Below are 21545 nucleotides of genomic sequence, written 5' to 3' on the forward strand. Positions count from 1 at the left end.
CTTGCGTTTTCTTTTAATTAAATTCCCACATCACATGGGGTAGAAAGTAGAATACATAATAGAGACATATGTAAGGCGATGATACTGGAGCAGCATTAGAGTACAAATCACATGGGGCATCGATGTTCTTGTGAGTAATTATGTTTTGTGTATTTTGATTTTTTTATAAAGAAAAAGCATCATATTGTTTCCAACTGATAAATATTATATACCTGCTGTTTTAGAACTTCTTTTTTTAAAAAACTAATATATTATTATAAATTTGAATAGACGAGTTATTGATTTTTTTTAGTCAAAGAAAAAGTAGTCGTGTAAGCAAAAAGAAAAAAGTACCTGAATATTACTGATTAGATATGCACAGTCATTTACCTAATGAATATTACGAAAAACAATATCATAATCACTTGCCATCATCGCGAGCCAAACCAAATTTACAATATAATGATTTTCATAATTTCCGCATTCTATCACGGGATACATTTCACTAGTGGCGTGTAACGTGTTATTTAAGCGTACTCATTCACCCATAGATAAGGTTTGAATATTTGACTGATAAATACATTAATTAAGGTGATAGATATATATAACTGTAAACATTTCGAAAATATCATGCGGTTTGGTTTTATACACATATATTTTATTTTTTTTCTAAGATAGTAGATTTCGTAATTTTGATTAATAATTTTTTTTAACACTAGTCAAAATTTGATTACTTTTGTAGAAATTTGAACTCATTGAGTTATCATTCAGTAGTCGTTATATCCGTTCTTCGTAATCCAGTATTCCATACCATTACCAACATTATATTATAGGATATTATGTGGTGATTTAGTCCATAGACCATATAGTGTTCGAACGTAAAATTCTGTATACATTAAAAAAGACAACGCTAGATCTTGTCGACCTTAATTTATTATGTCGACACGGAAAGGGAAAAAAGGACAAGCGTTCATAACATCGATAATGGATTTTGGATCACGTGCATTAGAAAGGAGACAACCTTTCCACGGAGCAAGAAGTGTTGTGAAGCAAAAGAGAAGAAGAGAAAGAGAATATGGAAGCTTTGAGATCGAACTCAACCAAATTATCTTCCATCTGAAATCCTCCGATCACTATTGGGTTCTTCGGATTCACACCTCCGTCCACGAACCCTAAACAAACCAAGTTTTTATTCACCTTCACCAAGGAGTTAGCCCCATGTATCCTCCACTTAGCCCCTCCTCTCAGCACCAGGTCCATCATGGGAGCTCCACGTCCTCCACTGGAGCTGAAGCACGCACCAAAAGGCTTCACGGCTGGAGCTTTAGCCATATTGGCGTTTACGGCATAGGCTGTGAGAAGAGCCTTGTAGATGGAAGTTTGCAATACGGTGTAAGGAGCCAAGGTGCTAATCTTTGTGGCTCCATGGAGTATAGGAACGTTTTTTCCACCTACTTGGATAGACTTCACATCTATTAAGTACTCCCCGGACTTGGCATTACCGATCAGAGGCGTGGATGCAAAGATCTTTGAAACATCTTTTAAGTAAGGCAGATAGTAATACTCCCCTTTGCCGATCCAAAGGCCACCAGGATAATTAATTGTTGATTTATCCTTGGAATTAGGCAAACAAAGAGCCATCTTTGGAGCGAGATGATACATGGAAATGAGCTGCGAGGGAATGGACAAGTGGGTGTTAGCGAGACCGATGGTTCCTTTGACAGGAGCACCATCAGTGCAGGTCAAAGTCAGCGAGGAGCTCTTTTCACTGTCCATAATGTAAACTCCATTGAATGTGTATAATAACGGGACGGTGTCTCGGAAGAGCCGGGCATTGTCGGAAGAGCGGCACGGGGTCTTCGCCTTAGTGGTGGTGTTTTTGGGACAGGAGAAGCTCGGGTTGGCGTAGGTGCATCTCGTGGAACCGCATCTGATGGGGTGGAAGGAGGAGGACTTGGCGGCTGTGGCACAGTTTTGCAATAACGGTGAGACTCCGTTGAGGTCAAGAACGTATTCCTTGCTGAAACCTGAGCCGATGTTTAAAGGGATGGAGTAGAGATTTGTGGCCTCGTCTTTATTAATAGGGTGTAGAAATGATTGAATCTTTTCTAACGAGTGTGATGTGTTTGCAAGGTAGAGAAAAACAAGAGAGAGGAAAACGAAGATCACACGAGGAGCCATTCTTTTTTTTTTTTTGGAGATTTGTTGTTACTTAGTGATGTGATGTGAATAACTAAGACTAAAACCATCATGTATATATATTTGTAGACAGATATGACAGCCAGAATGCAGAACTCATAAGCATCTTCTCACGTGGTCTCATTTTAATATCAAACGAATAACAAATCACTAACTATATGGAAAAAAAATCACTAACTATATGATACATGTCTGTATAATTACGACTGCTAATGTGGAACGCCATAATGCCATTAGGAGTATTTATTATGCATATTTTAACGCAGAGATGACAAGGCTTAATTATATATGAAAAAAAAAATCGAAGAAGATCAGTGGATCGGTGTATCCTAGTACAATCGAATATTTTATATATTATTAATAGATGTAAACACACGTACATCTTCGATTTAATTTGTGAGATTCACGTTGATATTTATTTTTAAATTTCCTGGCGTTGAATCTTACAAAATGGGAGCATTCTGCACATGTAACACACACATGCAACAAATATTTATATTTGAAAAAGATTGGAGAAGATGAGTCGGTGTATCCTAGTACGATAGATATGATTTACTCATTTAGTAACATTTTTATATCTTGGATATACTACGTTTAAGTAACAATTAGCATTAATTGTACGTAATGTATGCTCAGAATTTATAACTCACGTGGTGGGATCTTCTATTCCATAACTCTAGCTCATATGGTCATACTCATGAAAACAACTTTGTTTCTGTAATTTCCCTTTTGTCCAAATAAAATAATCATACATCTTGAAGACATTAACGATGAAACTGGTAGACTAATCCTCAGTTTGTTTTGGAAATTTTAAAATGATCCAGAAGAATCTGCTTTGGGTTATACAAAGGTTTCTGCTTAAACGAGAATGCGAACCTAGCTTAAGGCGTTTTAATATGGTTTTTTTTTTTCATTTGTTTCTTCCTATCCAACATGTAAATGAAAATAAACTTACTTTTATCAGAAAACAACTCATATATTTATAATTTTGTTACCTTCTTCTATATAAAAAATTTCTTCATGTATAGCAAATTCAGTTTCTTAAGATGACTATATGGCCAGCTCTGTTTTACACAGCTTCTTTTTGTTTTTTTTTTTTTTTTTTTTTTGGTCAAAACACAGCTCTGTTTTTAAGATGACTAGTCATGTATAATTTTTTTTTATGGAAATTCTGTATAAAAAATTTCTTCATATGGCCAGCTCTGTTTTACACAGAAATGCTAGAAAAATATACATAGTCTTAATTAGTAGAGATATACTAGTAATCAAAACACCAAAAAAAAAAAAAAGCATGTGGCCATTAAAATGATATTACAGCATTCCCATATATTTCCGAATCCATGACCATAACTATATATTATAGTGTAACAAGTGCAATAATTCTTATGAGACTTTTTCTTGGAGGCCCTAGCAGTTGAAATACTGAAAAGCATGTGTTTGTGTAATTTAATGATATATCGATATGATATCTGGACCGCATTCCCATATAGTCTCGAGATGTATCTTGCGCAATAATAAAACATTTTTGTGTCTTCTCCTCACGTCACTTAAGTTTTATACAATAAACTAGTTTTTTATTTCTCTGTGAAACAAGGTCTAATAAGTACCAGAGACAGAAGACCCATGCTCATTTGTTTTGGTTAAAATTTCTCCCTAATCTGACGATCTCGGAAGCATTTATGTGGTTATTTTTACTATGTTTTCTTTTGGTCCAACAACGCATTTGAACTCTATATAATACATAACTATTTATTGCTAGGGTGGTGATTACTAATTCTAGCCTGTTACAATATTAATTATAAATATGATTGTTCGTTTAATTTGGGTTGGTTTTTTATTAAGAAAAATCGATGAACTTTATATTAAGAAAATATGATTGTTCATTTTGTCCCACATATTACATAAAACGTATCCGCTGGCGTAAAGTAGCATCTTTAGAACTTTGTAGCCGAGAAACAAAAACATTAAAACATGCTTTTTGTAATTTGAAGTATAATCAAACGATTTTCATGTTCACAGAAAAAAAAAACTTCGAAGATCAAAACATATGAGATTTTATGCATGAAGGACTTAACTTTATAATTTGTTTACTCTAATATATATGAAATATTATCGTGCCTTGTATCTTAATTGAAATCGACCTCCAGTATTAAAATATGAAATTTTCTTATAATGTTATATATATATATATACGAATATGTTTTGAAAACCTTGGCTTTGAGTGTAAAGGACTGAGCAAGAGCATTGTAGATATCGGTGTGGAGTAGGGTGTAAGGAACCATGGTGCTTAGCTTGGCTCCACCCTCAAGCAAATTAGGGCTCAACGACAAGGGAGTTCCGTCAACGTAGATTGATCTAACGTCGAGAAGATAACTTTCCGAGTTTATGGCTTTTAACGGTGACAGAGTCATCGGACTAACGCTACTATTGAACGGCGGGATGAAGTAGTTATCTGCGGCGATATAGAAATGACCGGCGCCGGACGAAGGCAAGCAGAGAGAGAATTTAGGGCTGACTCCGTAAAAGGAAATCACCTGTTTGATGAACGAAGAAGATACGGGAGAAAGACTTAGGATTCCGGAGACCAGAGGAGGAAGGTACGTGATGAACTCTTCCCCGCGGTAGTCAGAGATTGTGAGAGGGTTGATGGAGACTTCAGAGAGGAGTTTGCCACCGTCTGTGGTGGAGATGCTTACTGTGTCTTGGATGACATAGGCTTCGATGCTGGCATTTTGACCTAGAAGGCTTGATAGTCGGTAAACACAGGAACAGTATGGGTCGCCGTCGTCCCAGCCATGGCCAGGGATGGATTCGCATGTGGAGCTATGGCAAGATACGATGCTGTCAATAAACACTGAAACGTTGTAGTCGTAGTTGACCAACGTGAGGTTGCTTTCGAGATCGAGGAGGAGGTTTACGGGGGATTCTGTCGCGAGGGATCCGATGCTGAGAGTGGTGAAGAATAGATTGGTGGGTTCGTCTTTTATGATGGGAAGCAGGTATTGAGAGTTTGCTTTCAGAGTTATGGCTGCGAAAATGGAGAGAAAGACTATGAGACGCGTGAGGCTACCCATCTTTGTTGTAAATGATTAAGTGAATGTGATATTTTTGTGATGTTAGATGTTCTACTAATTAAGGTATGGTATTTATAGACTGTAAAACTCATTCTTGCGTACAAGAAAATGTAAATCACACACAAAAATAGAGATGATTATTATTCTTTCAGTATAAGAATGGTGGTTTAGGTTTTGTTAATTGTATAATTTGTAGTATTCTCTTTAATGTTTGAGATCAATTTGCGTTAAGAATAGATGTTTTGCATTTATTTGACCTAAGAGTTGAAATTACGCGTACTCTTACGAAGAAAGTTAGCTGTATTATGCAAATGAGTCACATTTGAAAATAAATGGAGAAGATGAGTAGGTGTATTGTTAAGGCTAGTTTAAGTAGCATTTAGCATTGATTAGTTCGTACTCTATGCAAAAGGAGCTCTACTTAAAAGTGTTGTAATTAGTAAGCACTCTCATGGTGGGGTTTAATGTCAATACTCAATCCGTCATATTTATTTATTTCATGTGAATTCTTTTATACTTGAACTTCAAATAGAAGTATATTATTAGCATTATTATTATTATATTAATAGAAGTATATTAAAAAGAAGTATATTATAAAAGTATATTAGACCGTGAAATAACATAAAATATAGTACGAAGAAAAACTAATTCAAATAGAAGTATGTATATATTATAAAGTCTTACTAGTCCAAACCAATTGGACCATATCACACCAAATGAGGCCCATATATACATGAGCCCAGTCTTACCTTTTTCGCAATACCCATTGTTCATACCAAACCAAACCGACTACTCCGACCGGTGGTAGTTACCAGTCGGGTATAAACTTTGCGGATATTCCTATAAAACCGAATAAAAATCTCACACGTGCCAAATTCCATTTCACTTTTAATAAAAACGGATAAACATTGACCAAAACATAAAGAGAGAGAGAGAGAGTCTCCACAAAAGAGCGAAACGACACAGCAAGTCTACTCAGCACTTACCTTAAAATGAACCAATCCTTATCGTCTCACATTCTCGCTAATACCAGCGTCGGCCCACCGCATCCCAAACCACCATAATAACCAAATCCAGATCCATCAACTCTCTCTTCACTCTTCTTCTAATGGCTTCTTCTCTTAACCTCTTCGTCTTCTCCTTCCTCTCTGCTCTTATCATTTCCAAATCTCAGATCTCTCATTCCGTCAACGGACTCGTTTTCCCTGTTCTTAAAGACCTACCAACCGCTCAATACGTCGCTCATATTCGCCTCGGTGACTCTCCCGACCCGGTCAAGCTCGTCGTCGATCTCGCCGGTTCGATTCTCTGGTTTGATTGTTCATCTTCGCATGCTATCTCGTCATCACGGAGTCTTATCTCCGGCAGCTCTACCGGCTGCCTTAAGGCCAAAGCTGGGAATCAAAAAGTATCTTCGTCACCGCCTGGAGACCTCCAAAACGCTGACGATTGCGAATTGCTTGTTAATAACGGCGCCGTTGGGATTACGGCGAGAGGAGAGCTTTTTAGTGACGTCATGTCATTTGGATCTGTTACTTCTCCGGGAACCGTTGATCTGCTTTTCGCCTGTACTCCTCCGTGGCTGCTTCATGGGCTCGCTAGTGGATCCCAGGGAGTAATGGGCTTAGGAAGGGCCCAGATCTCTCTCCCTTCCCAACTCGCTGCCGAAACCAACGAACGTCGCCGTCTAACTGTTTACCTTTCGCCGTTTGACGGCGTCGTGTCAACGAGTTCGGTTGAGGAAGTTTTCGGAGTAGCTACGTCTAGATCGTTGGTTTACACGCCTCTGTTAACCGGCTCGAGTGGTGGTTACGTAATTAACGTGAAATCGATCAGAGTCAACGGGGAAAAGCTCTCCGTCGATGGTCCGTTAGCGGCGGAGCTGAGTACGGTGGTTCCTTACACGATGCTGGAAAGCTCGATCTACGCAGTGTTCGTTGAAGCTTATGCTAAAGCTGCGACTAAAGCTACACAGGTGGCTCCCGTCGCACCGTTCGGGCTCTGCTTCAAGACTGAGGTAGAATTACCGGAGGTGGATCTGTCGTTGCAGAGCGAGATGGTGAGGTGGAGGATCAAAGGGAAGAATCTAATGGTGGAAGTCGGAGGTGGAGTCCGGTGCTTGGGGATTTTAGACGGCGGCTCGAGTCGGGTCAACCCGATTGTAATGGGTGGGCTACAATTAGAAGGCTTGATATTGGATTTCGATTTGGGTAACTCAATGATGGGATTTGGCCAAAGAACTCACTCTGATTCAGCTTCCTTGTAATACCAAACCGTTGTAACACATTAACTCGTAGATATCCTCGATTTTGATCTCTTTTGTGTGTACCCTTTTTCACGCATTTGTACTACTACTAATAGATTTAAAGCACAGTTTCTCCTTAGTTAAAAAAATTGTCTTTATACTTTTGACAAATGGATGAAGTAAATAAATAAAAAAAAGCCAATACAAAAAGTACATTCATTTCATGAATTTTCTAGCGATACATAAGACCTCTAATTGCTAATTATCATGCGACAAAATAGAATACTTCAACAATCTCAAACAGTGTGAAGCCGAACAACTATAGGAAATCAAAGTCACTTGCGACGGAACGTACATAAGAACTAGGAAGGATGAAACAAGATGCAGAGGCAAAGGAGCCAGCAAGGAAGATGAACCATACCTATGTACAGATATGTTGCACTCTTCCATGCCCACAACGACTCTAACCATGTCCAAAACTCTCCTCCCAGACTTAATCCTACGAGCCCTTCTCCAAGCAACTCCTTAGAGATTGCGAAAAACATGACCGGGAACCCGATTGTCAGCAACACCATACTGCAGAACGCACCCAACAGGCTCTTAATCTTTCTGGATCTCAATGCAGGCTTTATAGGCTGAGCCATTAGACATGTTGGTACTAGTAGCAACGCTCCAATCTCTGCAGTGGCGAAATTGATTATAGACATGAGGCAAAGACCAATGAAGGCAGCTGAGATGGTCACTGATTTCACGACAGCCCAGTTGGTTCCATGAAGCCGAGAGGAGAACGGAGAGCAACCCGGGATTGTGGCAAAAGTTATAAAGAGAAGCGACGAAGATGTAGTGCCCCACATGATGGAGCGGTTTCTTGGAGAATGTTGACCCGGTATTTGACAGATGAAATAAGGAAGGAGCGTGACAATGAAACCCAACAAATGCAAAGCAAAGACCTGTTTGGCTGCATCTAGCCATTTCCAAGACTTGAAGTTTCCGGCAGGGTTAAGTGTGGAATTAGTAAGAGCTTTACAGCCATCAATATATAAAGAGGCGGCAACCATTGGAAGAGGGGCTACAAGAAGAGCAAAGGCAATCATATAGACTCCTACAGAGATAAATTTGCTTGGCGAAGTCAAAAGGTAAAGGAAAAACGATTGATGGAACTTCTCGAGGAGGTTGTTCACTGATCTTATAGTTCCTTCCAGTAACCTGCGTTTCAAGAGAAAGCACATAGTTATCATCAACACTCAGACAGAGTCTAATGATGTATTGTAGTTCTTTAGCATAATAAAATTCACATACACTAGTAGCAGAGGTAGGTTTATTGTATAGGATAGTCGGAAATATAAAACAAACACTCACCGAGCACCTCGTAGGAAGAAATCATGTTGTCTTGTCTTGCTGTCAGGAGGAAATCTTGGTGAAACTTTCAAGGTAATTGCATCAACTTGATAATCGCGGAAAGCTCCATGGGGACCAGTTGGGATACCAAGGGCCTGATGAGAACGAAAAAAATTCTATTAACTTTCAAGGTCTTTCCTTGTTAAAATGTATTAGTGTGACTGCAACCACAAGAACTTAATAAAGAACAGATCGATTATCTATTTTACCTGGGAGTATAGTGAACTTGCAAGGGTAGCACTCCCTTCAAGATAGTCTGCGGCTGGGATACCAAAATTCCAGTCCGGATTTAAAGTATGCGCCAATTTCCCAACAGCTTCAAATATTTCCCCAATAATCTTTAGCCAACTGGAAGAAAGTAACGATACAACCTTCTCCACCCTGACATAAAACCCCTGCCTGTGCACGGCTAAGTAATTTACAACATTGATTAGGTCGAGATTTGGCATCTGCCCATTAGATGCCTCTGCATAGATACTTAGTGTGTCCTCAAACCTTTCACTTCTACCATCAACCTTCAAAACCAAAGCAGCAGCCACTGTTCCAGCTCGTCTGAAGTTATCAGCTGTATTTAGCTCGCCACACTTCAGCAAATCCGACGCCTTAAATGAAGGTGAGTGGTACTCAGTTAACCACGCAGCAACAGGTCTATAGTCTCCATAACGAGAATCAGCAACAAGCCATATTATGTCTTTGGATAGCCAGGTAACTCTAGCGAGCAAGGAAAAAAGAGAACTAGTAATGCCTAGAGACAAAGCCTCGTAATCTCCACCATTTATAAAATCATAAGGAGTAACCAGCACAATAGACTCCTTTCCATCACCACGAGGGGCTCGTATAATCCCAGCAACATTGACTCCATAAGAAGCGCAGCTGACATTATCCAGCAATGTATATGAATCAGGACCGGAGAAAAAGTGCAAGGGGTGAAATTGATTCCCTTCAGGATGGAACTTTTGATAATAAACTTCTGCACCCATTTCTGACATGTATTCTCCAATGAGCTTCTGGACTTCACTAGAAAAAAGTTACACGAATTGAGAACCATTAAGTTAGTTGGAAAAGGACAGAAATAGAAGAATATCAAGTGGTACATCTGAAAAACGATAGAATTGCAGAAAAGAAACGTGGACTATGCACAGTTGGGATCTCAGTAATCGAAGAATTAAGTATAAACAAATTACTTTCTTGGTTTCTTTTTTTTCATAACATAGGAATAGCATTTCATGAGAAAACTGGAACGAATTGCAAAGGAGAACAGACATACACACCCTGGCCTTCATGACTCAACCTAAAATTCTTTATATCCTTCACCAGTTTGCTTCCAGCAGAAACATCCCGATTAGAGAGCATAGACCGTGCAGAGCCTGAAAAACAGAGCCACAAAAGGAAATTTAAAGCACCAAAATATCAACTCACTCGAAGTCGGGAAGCCATAAACTCAAATCACTCAACAGTTTTAAACCCTCCTACAGATTCCAATCATAGAACACTAATTTAGTTAACAACCTCATAGTACACTAGTTGCTGATCCTACATTTTAAGAATCAAGTTTAACATCATTCGCATGATTCACATAGTACTTTTTTATCAACACCCACAAGATAACCAAATCTTAGAAACAGTAAGTTTTTTTTTTTTGGTGTGGTGTAAAGTGACAACGAGACTTGGATCCATATGTGAACTTGAAAAGCGTTCTTAAGTATGCCAAATACCTGGCATTAGAGCATTCTCGGAGATGTAAGTGTTCTTTGCCAGTAACGGTAAAAGTAGAAGCGCCAAAATCCCAGCAGCAGAGAAAACCACACTATAAAACACGATCAGAGCATTAATGAAAGCACATAGAAACTAAAGAAACATAAATAATGGTGAACACATTTTAACCTGAAAACAGGACTGTGAGCGATGAGAAAGATTCCGAGCCGAACGATTGGTCTCGGTTTGATTTTAGGAGATCCGTCATCGGTCTTCACCTCCTCCTCCTCCCTATTCCGTTTCTCTCCCGCCATGATCTACAGATCTCCGATCAATTTCGGGAGATTAGAGTCGAGTCAACCAACAAACTGTGATCTCCGGGAGCTTAGCTTGGGGATGATCCAGAATCGCGTGGCTTGGGAATTGTAGACGACGGGTCGATCCGGGCCAGCCCGACTAGAACTAGTGGGCTATATTTAGAAGGCTTTGTATTAAACTTTTATTTGGGCTTTATTCAAATTACGACGGTGCAGTCTTATGTGCCAAATAAAATTGTTTTTTTAAAACAAAAAATGGTCGTCCTACTAAATTAATTGTTTTCAATAGTTATTTAGAAATATACAAACTCATTTATATAAAATTTTTGAGCCATCGCTTACCAATTTTTTTTTTTTGGAGCCATTTTTATAAATAAATGACAATACATATTGAAAATACATATCAGAGAAGATATATATATATATTTTTTGTTTCCTATTCGTAGTGGGAAAAATATAGAAAATGCCAAATAAAAAGAAGAAATCGAAAAAGTCGTGATTATTATCCGAAACTAAAAAAGAAGAAGAATATTTAAAATATCAGGTATATATAAAGCTTGATATGAAGTGTTATGTGGGATGCATTATTATGGATGATCGAAGCTAAGGTGATTGAGATGTGGTGTGTGACACAACTTTTGACGAATTATATCAACGATGGTCCAATAAGAATTGTTCATTTCAATGATACGGAATCCTCTAGATCGCACCATATTGCTTTTAAAAAAAAAAATATCTAGGAGTCATCATTTAAAATGAACATATATAGTGTTACAATATGTAGTATAAATTTAATACACAATTATCATGTTGAATAGTGGTATCGATCTGGCAAAAAAAAAAGACAAAAAAAAACAAATCTTTGTATATATGTCATGTTGAAATGAGATAATTTTATTTCTTGATTTGCGAAAAATATCAAAATCGTTTTCAACTTTCAGAGTTCCCACCACTCCCAGGTCCATGGTTGGCTAGGCTTTGCTCAGCCTCTCTTTCTATTTTCTACTATTGTTTTCTTGTAAATAAGAAAATAATACAAATATACTAGTGGCTGTAGTCTTAAAAATAATTTAAATGGAAAATGACTTTTTAAATATCAATAGAAATAAAATGAAATACCAGTCATTGTTTGGCATTCAATTTATATTATATTATTTTTATAAATATTGAGTCTTAACTTTATGTGAATATATGATTTTAATAAAGATGTATATTATAGAAAAGTCAAAAAAAATACTACACATAAATAAAAACATTATAATCAAGAAATTTGTGTGTATATATATATTTCATTGAAAGCTAAAAAATTGTCCATTCATTCAAATATTGCAGCTCTAATTTTCGGTTACGAATTAGTTTTCAATCCGAAATCTATAAAAAGGAGTAATTAGCATAATGTGAAAGCATTTGATGCATGTATACTTTAATCCAATATACAGTAGGTGTAGCCAAATATATTTTAAAACTAATTAATAAAAACCATTTTCTGAAGCGGACATGTAATAATTTAACATTGAAATTAAAAAGAAAAAGTAAATAAAATGAAACATAAATCAATATGTTCATTATCAAAACATTTAGAAATCCAATTAAACCAACATCTTCAATAGTAGAATATATTTTAACATTCTTTAATTTGGTCCACCTTGAGGTCTCAAATAGTTTTGGTCTTAGTTTATCTTCTACATTTCTAGGTTGTTGTCACCAAATCATTTATGTATTTTTTTTATGGTTTTCACCTATATGTTGTGTTGTGTGTACATGTGACATTTTCTTAACAAATGGTTCGAAAATCTTGAGCAACTCACCCATCTTTGTGTTCAACTTGTTGTGTAGGTCACGTAATCTGATTTTTTTTTTTTTTAATCATATTAACAAACTAATCAAGTTTGGCTGATGTGTTGCATGCAAATATATATTCTCATATGATGCATCAAATGCATGTTGATCATATCGAACTGAATAAAAGAGGAAATGTACAAAAGCATACTTATTAAGACCGTGGGCAAAACAAGGGGCGATCCACTGTTCTTCTTATCTAATATTCTTTTTCTTTTTTGACATTATTTGTTCATTTATTATCCAAATGATTGTTTTGTTATTTTCTAACAAGAGTAATTAAAACTGAAAACTCAGCCGTTGTATAAGAAAGCTCCATGTTTTTCTTAAAAAATTTATAATTACAAAAGATTAAATATATTGATTAAATTATATGTCGGACATGGTTTTGATTTTTGAATCTCTAATTGAATAATTTCTAAATGAAGTATTTATTTAAATATATAACATGAGTAGTTTAAGCCTTTAAGGAATGAGAGCATACAAAATAGAATAAGTTCTTCTCTAGGACGAGAAGTTTGATTTAAGAAAAAGAAAACTAATGATTTAGGGCTAATTACATATATATGATATAGCCACCCAAGATTCATCGTACAAATTCGTGTATATATAGATTAATAATAATGTGCTGGAACACAGATACATTGGAGTTAAGTTGCTGTTTTGATTTTGTTTTTAGAAAAGTGGTTTAATGATTAACTGACATATCTTATTCCATGGATGAAGTATATTGTAAGAAGAGAAAGATTTCTAAATTTATTAATTTTCAATAATATTAGCAAAATGATCGTTTGATATACATACTTCATGTCCATTTAAAAATTAGGTTCAAGTTGCTTTCAAATCACAATCTCTCCTAGTTTATTGGCTCATAAAACACATATTCCAACTATAATTGTTTTTTTTTTTTTTTGGTAAGATCCAACTATATAATTGTTCATTACGAGTCTAGAGCATCTTATATATAATTATACAAAACCCATTAGTGTTAATAGAAAAAATTTAGACAAACAAATATACAGGTCTTGGAACACAGTAAAACCAACCAATATAATTATTTTTCAATTTTCTGGTAAATATTGGTGACTATAATTAATTTCAATGGAATCAGCTAATGAGAAAAATAGAAAGAAAGTGGTGGCACATCACTTGATTTTAATTTGACATATATATCTTATTCCTTGTATTGTCAACGTTTAATTTAGTCTTAAATAGACAATTTTCGAAATTCTTGATTGTTTAAAAAAATAATTGTCCCTTTTATTCTAGTTACATCTCACCTATTACATATATACATAATTTAATTTCATTTATAAACTTTTGCCTTGGTTTTCGTATTTATAACAGGTAAGAAAATACGGAGAAGAAATTGATAAAAAGAAGAAAGGTAACTTATATAAATTGTTAAAGTGCTTATAAATTAAAGTTGCTCTTAATCTACTTGTTTTCATTTTTACGAAAAGTGAATGGTTGCCTTAAATATGGAAAAAATGTTTAACTTTCAGGTAAAAAACATCTACTATTCCTTAATTATACAATTAGACTGTTTTTTGTTTTTTTTTTAAAGATAATAATAATGATTTATTTTGTTTGTATAAAGAAAAAATAGATGGATAAGACAAGAGACCACACAAAAACAAATGGCAAGAATGGGTCCCACAATAATTAGAATCTAACGCTCAAAAATGATTCCATCTTTCCATCGTCCCTCTCCCTGCGAATACGATTTACGTGTTTTGACGTTAATTTCAGTGTAATCAAAGAGTAGAAGATTCGTGACTACCTGAAATGACGATAATACCCTCCTATCATATTCTCTTCTTCATCATCTTCTTCCTGTATTTAAAAAGCACCATCATACCTCTCTTCTCTTTGTATCGTCTTCCTTGTCCGTTCCATATTACATCTTAAAAAAATCCCAGAGATTTAGTTTTCTTTAGTTTTTTTGTTTTCTTGGGAAATTAAGGTGTTAGAGAGTAATAGAGAGAGAAAAAGAAAATGTTGGGAATTTTCAGTGGAGCTATAGTATCGCCGCCGGAAGAGCTGGTGGCTGCCGGAAGCCGAACTCCCTCCCCGAAGACTACCGGAGCTACTCTAGTGAACCGTTTCGTCGATAAAAATCCCTCCGCCGTGTCTGTTCAAGTCGGAGACTTTGTTCAGCTCGCTTACAGCCATCACAACGAGAGTCCTCTCCGGCCTAGGTCTGTCTCCGACGATTTTTTTTTTCTTCTTTTTTTCCATTTCTTTTACGAAATCTAAGTTCCTAACCGTCCGATCATATCGATCCGACGGTGGTATGAGATCGTCGTCGAGTCTTTGAAATTTCGCTGACAAATTATAAAAAAGAACTAACATATTGCATATTTGCATGCATATATTTCATTTGATGAATTGCTGAGAGATGATGGAATTAGTTGTTTTGATTAATTAGATTTAATATTTGGAGATATCTTTCTTTTATAATATTTCTTAGAGATTCCGATTTGCATACATAATTGAGTTATTCTTCTAATTAAGCACTCCACTTAAACTTAGGGTGATGTTTGTTTTGTGGTGTTATCTGTTTGGACCACATACAATAATTAGAGTAAAGTCCAAATACAGATTTCTAAAAAATTTGTACTTTTAGGAAATATGCATACACAAGGTACATCATAGGTAGATTTATATAATTGCATCGATCTTTGCTTGTATGGATAATTCTGCTAGGAAAGATAAAAAAAAATAAATATTCTGACTACTTTAACTTATCCAAGTAAAAAGTTAGATCCATTGGTTCATTATAACAATATATTGAAGAAGATGCCCCAAAATATAAATTTACTAGTTGTTGTCTTTGTCGGTGACGGTGGCACAAGGACACGTCTCATTGGGGAAGTCACCAAAGAGATTCACAAGCCTCTTATGCTGCATGACTCATCAAGTCATTGCTGACTCTTCTGTATTTGCTCATGTCACTGATTAAGATTATTTTATATGTTTGTAACTAATTTTATAAGTCCTAACCAAAATACTTACAACATAACTTGAAGTCTTCAACAACCATAACAATGACTAACCACTCAATTAGACCAACATAGGGTTAATTAATCTCTACAATTTGTAGGCACGGTTTGTATTTTGGATATGACATAACATGGCCAAACTGCTAAAACAGCTTTGGTTGGTCCACCAAACCCCTACAATATAATTACACCCCACAACCATTAATAGCCTTATGAATTATGATGCACCACACTCTATCTTTAGCTTTTACCCATATCAGCACCAAAAACACAATCATAATTGTATGTCTACTTTAAGATCCGATGCTGACTCATCCATCTCTGACTATTCTCTACCTCATTTAAAACTTCAATAAATCGCAGGACTTTTTTTCTCTAGATAGTTTTTATGTTTAAACCCTTAAGTACTTGCTTGAAACTTGAGTTACGTATAGGCTTGTCTTAAGATGTTTTTTGAAATGATACAGATCATTTGGGGCTAAGGATGAGATCTTCTGCTTGTTCCAAGGCTCACTTGACAACCTAGGAAGCTTGAAACAGCAATACGGGCTTGCAAAGAACGCAAACGAGGTTCTCTTGGTCATCGAGGCTTACAAGACTCTCCGTGACAGAGCTCCTTACCCGGCCAACCATGTTGTCGCTCACCTAAGTGGCGATTTCGCCTTTGTGGTCTTTGACAAATCAACCTCCACCCTGTTTGTAGCCTCTGTAAGTTCTCTTTTTTAACTCTCAGAAACCCTTTTTGTCTGTAAACTAGCCTAGTTAGATACAATTCGGTGGTAACAATCGGTTTTCATTTGCTGCAGGACCAAGTTGGTAAGGTTCCATTGTATTGGGGAATCACAGCTGATGGGTACGTGGCATTTGCTGATGATATTGAGTTGCTAAAAGGTGCTTGTGGCAAGTCTCTTGCTTCTTTCCCTCAAGGTTCGTTTTTCACTCTTTAAGTTCAAGATTTTGGGGGGCATTGCAAGGTCATGAGTTGAAGCAATTTCGATATTTAATGGTTGTGCATGCGTGCCTTGCAGGCTGTTATTACTCGACGGCGTTAGGTGGACTTAGGAGCTTTGAGAACCCTAAGAACAAGATCACTGCCATTCCTGCTAAGGAGGAAGAAATTTGGGGAGCCACCTTCAAGGTGATTGATTCCTCTAAAACAAATCAGATTTATTATTGTTTATTTTTCAGCAACAACAAAACAGGTTCATAACACAAACTTTGGTGATGGAACAGGTGGAAGGAGCAACAGTTCTTGCAGATTGAGAGTGAACGTGAGTAAAAAGAAAAAACAAGTTCCATGTCTCGTAAATCTCGAACTGTAACAGCAAAAAAAAAAAATAATGACGTAGGAAAAAACAAAAAGCTGTTCTAAGAGTTCTGTAAGCTATCAATGGTTGGTGTTGATGTGTGTAGTAGCGTTGTATCCTGTCTTATGCTCCTTTGTACAGTCCGTGTCTATCTTCTGCTGTTTTTAGTGTCTTCTACCTAATAAGTTATGTCTCTGAAACCTTTCTTGATCCTTTTGTCTGTGTTCATTAACTGTTTCTCTAGTAAAAATCTTACAATTCTCAATTTCTTTACATGGATCTGTAAGAAGTAATATTGACACTGGCAAAGAAAGGGGTTGGAGCATCGAGTCATAATCTTTTATTTCGTAATCACAGCATTCGGGTATTATTATACAGAAACAACAGTGGTGAGGAAACTAGACACGAGAATCAAAACAGGAACAGCTTCTGAAGCTTCACGTAGACAGTACGAAGATGTAGTAGTAGAAGCCAAGACAACTCTAGTTCATGTGTTGTGTTCTGATTAAGATGCAGGACAGATATCCTCCAAACTGTCGGAAAATAAAACAGATAAACATAATGATCGAGACAAAAGCATTTTTGTGAATTCTCTGATGTGGCAGTTTCAGTAAGATAGAAATTCATACCTCTCCCCCAAACATTCAATAATGTCGCTTGTTAGAGTTGATCTCTTATGTTTTGTAAAAGCCAGAGATGCGGCTTTTCTCAGCAGGCCAGATGCAGCTATGCATCCCAAGATGGCTGGATTCTCTGAGGGACTGAAATGCTTTGGTTTTAGAAACGCTTTGTTCAACATTGATCAATGATTGAACAAGAAAATAATTTAGAAAACTTCGTACAGAGCAAATAGGTATCTTACCTTTCAGGACCTGATTTAAGCTGTTGTGCCCATGACAAAAACACTGCAACACTAGATGAAACCAAATCCATGTAGGTGACTATTAGTGGCTACAAAAGTTCACTGTTGACCCAAGCAATCTAATGTACTGGATAAAAGATTTGTGTACTCACCCCCCAGAGAGTATATCGCCTTGTCCACCGCAGCGCCTTGGCGAACCATATATGCTCACTGATTTTACTGTATAAAATAGACATAATCACACCTGGCGTTCTCAACGTTCTCTAACTGAAAGAGAAAAAAGATATGAAAATTTTTCTCAACCTGTCTTCCCATTGCTTATAAGATCAGATTTCCCTTTCCTTAGAATCGTCACGCCACCAATCCTAAGTGACAAAGGCGTCAAAATTATTATCATCAAACACCAAAATGAGAGCCTTGGGGATATGTGGAGATACTCTAGATGATTTGTGGAGACTTTAAGATTCTAACTCTTTCTTTCTGGATATGTGAAGTGAGTTTTGTACTTACTGTTTGGCCAGAGAACGTAGCTGATCTTCAGCATTCTGTTCATCTACTTCACAATTAAGCACTTTTTGAACTAGACGTTTATACTCGTTCACATTTGGGGTTAAGACAGCCAGCGGATAGCTGTTGACAAGATCAATGGAATTTGTTACAAGAAACAGCCCGTCCTGCAGAATCAGCATCAAACAATCCAAAAGATTTGGGGATAAGAAGACAGCCAATTGATCCAATTTTTACACTTTATATCACTGCTTACCCCATCTACAACAAAAGGAACATTGGATTTTCTGGCAAGAAGCATGATTTTACTCACACATTCCTGAAAAATACAAAGTCAAAACTAGTAAGTCCATCGCCAAAGCATTGACAAATCAAATTCTGTAATGTGATAAAGCGGTGGCAGAGGAATCTGTACCAGGAGAAATGGATCCCTTCCCAAACCAGGACCAATCACAAGACAATCAAATCTTTCCATCCATTTATTGACTTCCCCGAGTACTTTCTCTTGAACTGTTCTTTGATCTTCCTCACTGAGTTGACTACATCCAGAATACAAAATATAAAGATTACGAAGATGGAGCTTGTACGAACAGCTACCGAATGAAATTCACACAGTAGAAGTAGCCTACACCGTTGGCAGGAGAATTCACCTCATGCTGTACGATTCCTCAAGAACAGGGTGAACTATAAGCTCAGGACTATAGCTCTTTATAACAGGAGCTGCGTCTTTCGTGCAGAAGACATGAGACAAATCAGCACCCTACAATTATGGACAAGAACGAAACCAGTCCTTCACTATTGTGTACGGAGTAACTTAAACCAAAGCTGAATAGAAAAGAAGCTGCGATGGCTAATAGAACGAAACTACTGACAATTTTTAAAGCTGAAATGGCAGCAAAGTATGGAGCTCCTGTGTATTCACGACAGCCTCCAATCACAGCTATCTTCCCTGACACTCATCAAATTTTCAAAACATTAAAGGAACCTAAAAGACTCAAACTTTGAATCCTTACAGTTTCGAATTTGGTTAATCGCAGATCACACACAATTGAATACCCCAAACACATAACCCAATAACAATTAAGTAGAGACAAATGAGAGTACTAACCAGCTTGGCCTTTGTGTCGTTTGGGATCAAGCGATGGCGTCACGGTTCTAAGGACACTCTCAGCGTCGGCCTCGGATGTGGAACTCATTGCTCTGATGAGCTTGGGGCGATGGATTGGTGACCCACAAAGCGCTCGTACCAAAAACTGTTGCCTTCTGAGCGCACTTGAAGAAGAAGAAGACGGTAAGTGCGAAGTCGTCAATCGTCCCAAACCAATGACACCATGTTTCACCAACATTTAGATTCTCGTTGATTCTACAGAACCCACCGCTTCCGATACAGCACTCAGAAACGAACCCTCTGTTTGGCACGGAGGGTCTTATATAATTTTATAGAGAAGGGAAAGAACAAAAAAAAGCAGACCTTTTTCAGAATCGGAGGTTTAGAGAGAGGGAAGAAGATGAAGCGGACGGTGATGGACAACGCGATTCGATCATCGGTGGTGGTGTTGGGATCACTGGCCTTTGGTTACTTGTCACTGGAACTTGGATACAAGCCTTTCCTTGAAAAGGCTGAAGAATACGAAAGATCTCTTCAGTCTTCTCAACAACATGTACAACAAGGTTTTGTATGCTCTCCCTCTCAATCACTCTGCTTCAGTTTCGTTTCAAAAGAGAGAGATGTATGCTGTGAATGATTGATTGGTTAGTTGATGATCCATTAGAATTTGCAAGTTATCAATGTTGGCTTGAACTATCTCATGATGCGTTAGATTAGAGACTTGTGAAAATCCCAATCCCAATCTGGATTTTGGTATTTCAAAATCAGTTATTGTTCTGATTCAAGGGAATAATTTCCAATATCTAATCTTAGTTTTTGAGAATTGAGATTAATTTCAAAAGAAAGTTTTATTAGCTCTCTTGGAAAACTTTTTCTCCTTCAGTTTGTTTCCAAATAGCGAGTCTCGTCATCATGTTTTTAGTCATTGACTCTTAAATGGACTCCATGGTCTATTGGAAGCTCTGAAGTTCACTATGTTTTTCTTACTCTTTGATATTGTAGATGAACAAGAAGAAGAAGCTAGGTGGGACAATAGCAATATAGAGGGATGGGAGGAGAAAAGGTAGTCGCTTTATTGATGTCAATGACAGAGACAGACCTATGATTCTGTAAGGAACAACCTTGTGGCAACATGCTTCTTTGTTTTCTTAATCTCGGATCAAACCTTGAGATCATTTTGTAACTATCAACCACTTCCTCTTTTTTTATCAATCACCATGTCAGACTAGTCGAAATTGTCAAAATCTTTTGTTGAAGTTACTAGCAATTTTGAAACTGTGCTGTAAGAACCTGGCTTATCTGATGCAAACTGTGAACTCAATTACCAGATTGTGGTTCTACATGGTCCCTAAGTAGATCTGCTTTTACAACGATTGGCTCTTGCATAGACTGGCGTTTGCAAATCACAAACGCAGACCAGTGAAACTGCTCTCTCAATCAAAAGTTCATTGGCTGAACTTGTAGCTGGAAGTAATAAAGTAAACGAGATAATTACTAGATCCTTTCTCACATACTGCTACAGTGCTACTACGTCTTTAGAGTTGGACCAAATCATTAAAAATCATTAGTTAAACAAATAAATGGTAATCTGATCTTGGCCGGTACGCAACCTCTTCTCGGTTATCACTCTCTGACTTGCATTGAATCTTGTCCCTAGACAAAATAACCATGTGATGTGTTCATCCTACAAATCTCCGGCAAGGACGGCTTCGAGTCGGAGCTTCGTGCTTCGTTAATCTAAAATTTACTCTTCTTTAATCATATCACAAGATTCCCATCTGTTTCCCAAATTCTATTTTATTCAGTCTACCAAACCATTAGTATAACCCAAATCACATATCTGGACTAAAACAAAACGCTAATTTCGGTGAATGATATCAAAACGCATTAACCGCTTTAATTGCGCACTAAAAAGTAAAAGCGACGCCGTCTTAAGCCCCACCACGATCACTACTTAAGCCACGCGCCATGATCGCGCGTATGCCATCTTTTGGATCTACGGGACCCCGC

At 37.0% G+C, this 21545-nt stretch overlaps 7 protein-coding genes across 10 annotated transcripts; 3 read left to right on the top strand and 4 right to left on the bottom strand.

Moving 5' to 3' along the window:
* Nucleotides 1-883: 883 nt before the first annotated feature.
* LOC17883388 (basic 7S globulin) lies at nucleotides 884-2189 on the bottom strand. Its single transcript, XM_006289512.2, has one exon. It carries the CDS (start codon nucleotides 2158-2160, stop codon nucleotides 985-987), a length of 1176 nt encoding a protein of 391 aa, XP_006289574.1. The 5' UTR covers nucleotides 2161-2189; the 3' UTR covers nucleotides 884-984.
* Nucleotides 2190-2621: 432 nt separating this feature from the next.
* Nucleotides 2622-5252, bottom strand: LOC17882294. The gene is made up of 2 exons (XM_006286680.2): nucleotides 4389-5252; nucleotides 2622-2639 (listed from the first exon to the last, which is right to left on the bottom strand). Exons 1-2 carry the CDS (start codon nucleotides 5250-5252, stop codon nucleotides 2622-2624), a joined length of 882 nt encoding a protein of 293 aa, XP_006286742.2.
* A 780-nt stretch (nucleotides 5253-6032) lies between these two features.
* LOC17884338 (basic 7S globulin 2) lies at nucleotides 6033-7636 on the top strand. Its single transcript, XM_006289388.2, has one exon. The coding sequence runs from the start codon at nucleotides 6361-6363 to the stop codon at nucleotides 7516-7518; it is 1158 nt and encodes a 385-aa protein (XP_006289450.1). The 5' UTR covers nucleotides 6033-6360; the 3' UTR covers nucleotides 7519-7636.
* Nucleotides 7637-7668: 32 nt separating this feature from the next.
* LOC17884067 (glycosylphosphatidylinositol anchor attachment 1 protein) lies at nucleotides 7669-11109 on the bottom strand. Of its 4 annotated transcripts, none has more exons than XM_023780007.1 (6): nucleotides 10780-11109; nucleotides 10611-10702; nucleotides 10167-10262; nucleotides 9105-9907; nucleotides 8857-8990; nucleotides 7669-8703 (listed from the first exon to the last, which is right to left on the bottom strand). In XM_023780007.1, exons 1-6 carry the CDS (start codon nucleotides 10902-10904, stop codon nucleotides 7860-7862), a joined length of 2094 nt encoding a protein of 697 aa, XP_023635775.1. In that variant the 5' UTR covers nucleotides 10905-11109; the 3' UTR covers nucleotides 7669-7859. The 4 variants fall into 4 exon arrangements, with proteins under 4 accessions (XP_023635775.1, XP_006287172.1, XP_023635777.1 ...); XM_006287110.2 differs by having other exon boundaries at nucleotides 9105-9912; nucleotides 10163-10262; nucleotides 10780-11108; XM_023780009.1 differs by lacking the exons at nucleotides 10611-10702; nucleotides 10780-11109 and having other exon boundaries at nucleotides 9105-9912; nucleotides 10167-10263.
* Nucleotides 11110-14607: 3498 nt separating this feature from the next.
* On the top strand, nucleotides 14608-17272 carry LOC17882731 (stem-specific protein TSJT1). Its single transcript, XM_006288515.2, has 5 exons — nucleotides 14608-14947; nucleotides 16219-16459; nucleotides 16558-16678; nucleotides 16780-16889; nucleotides 16985-17272. The coding sequence occupies exons 1-5, from the start codon at nucleotides 14745-14747 to the stop codon at nucleotides 17012-17014; spliced, it is 705 nt and encodes a 234-aa protein (XP_006288577.1). The 5' UTR covers nucleotides 14608-14744; the 3' UTR covers nucleotides 17015-17272.
* Nucleotides 17273-17375: 103 nt separating this feature from the next.
* On the bottom strand, nucleotides 17376-19854 carry LOC17883242 (ATP-dependent (S)-NAD(P)H-hydrate dehydratase). The gene is made up of 11 exons (XM_006286556.2): nucleotides 19536-19854; nucleotides 19300-19376; nucleotides 19078-19187; nucleotides 18843-18966; nucleotides 18684-18746; nucleotides 18431-18594; nucleotides 18224-18285; nucleotides 18073-18139; nucleotides 17921-17971; nucleotides 17688-17819; nucleotides 17376-17591 (listed from the first exon to the last, which is right to left on the bottom strand). The coding sequence occupies exons 1-11, from the start codon at nucleotides 19771-19773 to the stop codon at nucleotides 17564-17566; spliced, it is 1116 nt and encodes a 371-aa protein (XP_006286618.1). The 5' UTR covers nucleotides 19774-19854; the 3' UTR covers nucleotides 17376-17563.
* On the top strand, nucleotides 19843-20862 carry LOC17883078. Its single transcript, XM_006289725.2, has 2 exons — nucleotides 19843-20098; nucleotides 20538-20862. Exons 1-2 carry the CDS (start codon nucleotides 19936-19938, stop codon nucleotides 20600-20602), a joined length of 228 nt encoding a protein of 75 aa, XP_006289787.2. The 5' UTR covers nucleotides 19843-19935; the 3' UTR covers nucleotides 20603-20862.
* The last annotated feature ends 683 nt before the right edge of the window (nucleotides 20863-21545 follow it).

Source organism: Capsella rubella, unplaced genomic scaffold, assembly GCF_000375325.1.
Source record: "Capsella rubella cultivar Monte Gargano unplaced genomic scaffold, Caprub1_0 scaffold_6, whole genome shotgun sequence".
Classification (NCBI taxonomy): domain Eukaryota; kingdom Viridiplantae; phylum Streptophyta; class Magnoliopsida; order Brassicales; family Brassicaceae; genus Capsella; species Capsella rubella.

Excerpts from the sequence above, each read along its gene's own strand:
- LOC17884067 (XM_006287110.2), bottom strand. The coding sequence starts at position 10,904 with ATGGCGGGAGAGAAACGGAATAGGGAGGAGGAGGAGGTGAAGACCGAT. Across the intron at positions 10,703-10,779 it reads GCTCACAGTCCTGTTTTCAG|TGTGGTTTTCTCTGCTGCTG; the intron begins GTTAAAATGTGT and ends CGTGTTTTATAG. Across the intron at positions 8,704-8,856 it reads TTCTTCCTACGAGGTGCTCG|GTTACTGGAAGGAACTATAA; the intron begins GTGAGTGTTTGT and ends CTTGAAACGCAG.
- LOC17882731 (XM_006288515.2), top strand. The coding sequence starts at position 14,745 with ATGTTGGGAATTTTCAGTGGAGCTATAGTATCGCCGCCGGAAGAGCTG. Across the intron at positions 14,948-16,218 it reads GAGAGTCCTCTCCGGCCTAG|ATCATTTGGGGCTAAGGATG; the intron begins GTCTGTCTCCGA and ends GAAATGATACAG. Across the intron at positions 16,679-16,779 it reads TCTTGCTTCTTTCCCTCAAG|GCTGTTATTACTCGACGGCG; the intron begins GTTCGTTTTTCA and ends CGTGCCTTGCAG.
- LOC17883078 (XM_006289725.2), top strand. The coding sequence starts at position 19,936 with ATGAAGCGGACGGTGATGGACAACGCGATTCGATCATCGGTGGTGGTG. Across the intron at positions 20,099-20,537 it reads TCAACAACATGTACAACAAG|ATGAACAAGAAGAAGAAGCT; the intron begins GTTTTGTATGCT and ends TTGATATTGTAG.
- LOC17883388 (XM_006289512.2), bottom strand. The coding sequence starts at position 2,160 with ATGGCTCCTCGTGTGATCTTCGTTTTCCTCTCTCTTGTTTTTCTCTAC.
- LOC17883242 (XM_006286556.2), bottom strand. The coding sequence starts at position 19,773 with ATGTTGGTGAAACATGGTGTCATTGGTTTGGGACGATTGACGACTTCG. Across the intron at positions 19,188-19,299 it reads CCATTTCAGCTTTAAAAATT|GGTGCTGATTTGTCTCATGT; the intron begins GTCAGTAGTTTC and ends CCATAATTGTAG. Across the intron at positions 17,820-17,920 it reads CTTAAATCAGGTCCTGAAAG|TCCCTCAGAGAATCCAGCCA; the intron begins GTAAGATACCTA and ends AAAGCATTTCAG.
- LOC17882294 (XM_006286680.2), bottom strand. The coding sequence starts at position 5,252 with ATGGGTAGCCTCACGCGTCTCATAGTCTTTCTCTCCATTTTCGCAGCC.
- LOC17884338 (XM_006289388.2), top strand. The coding sequence starts at position 6,361 with ATGGCTTCTTCTCTTAACCTCTTCGTCTTCTCCTTCCTCTCTGCTCTT.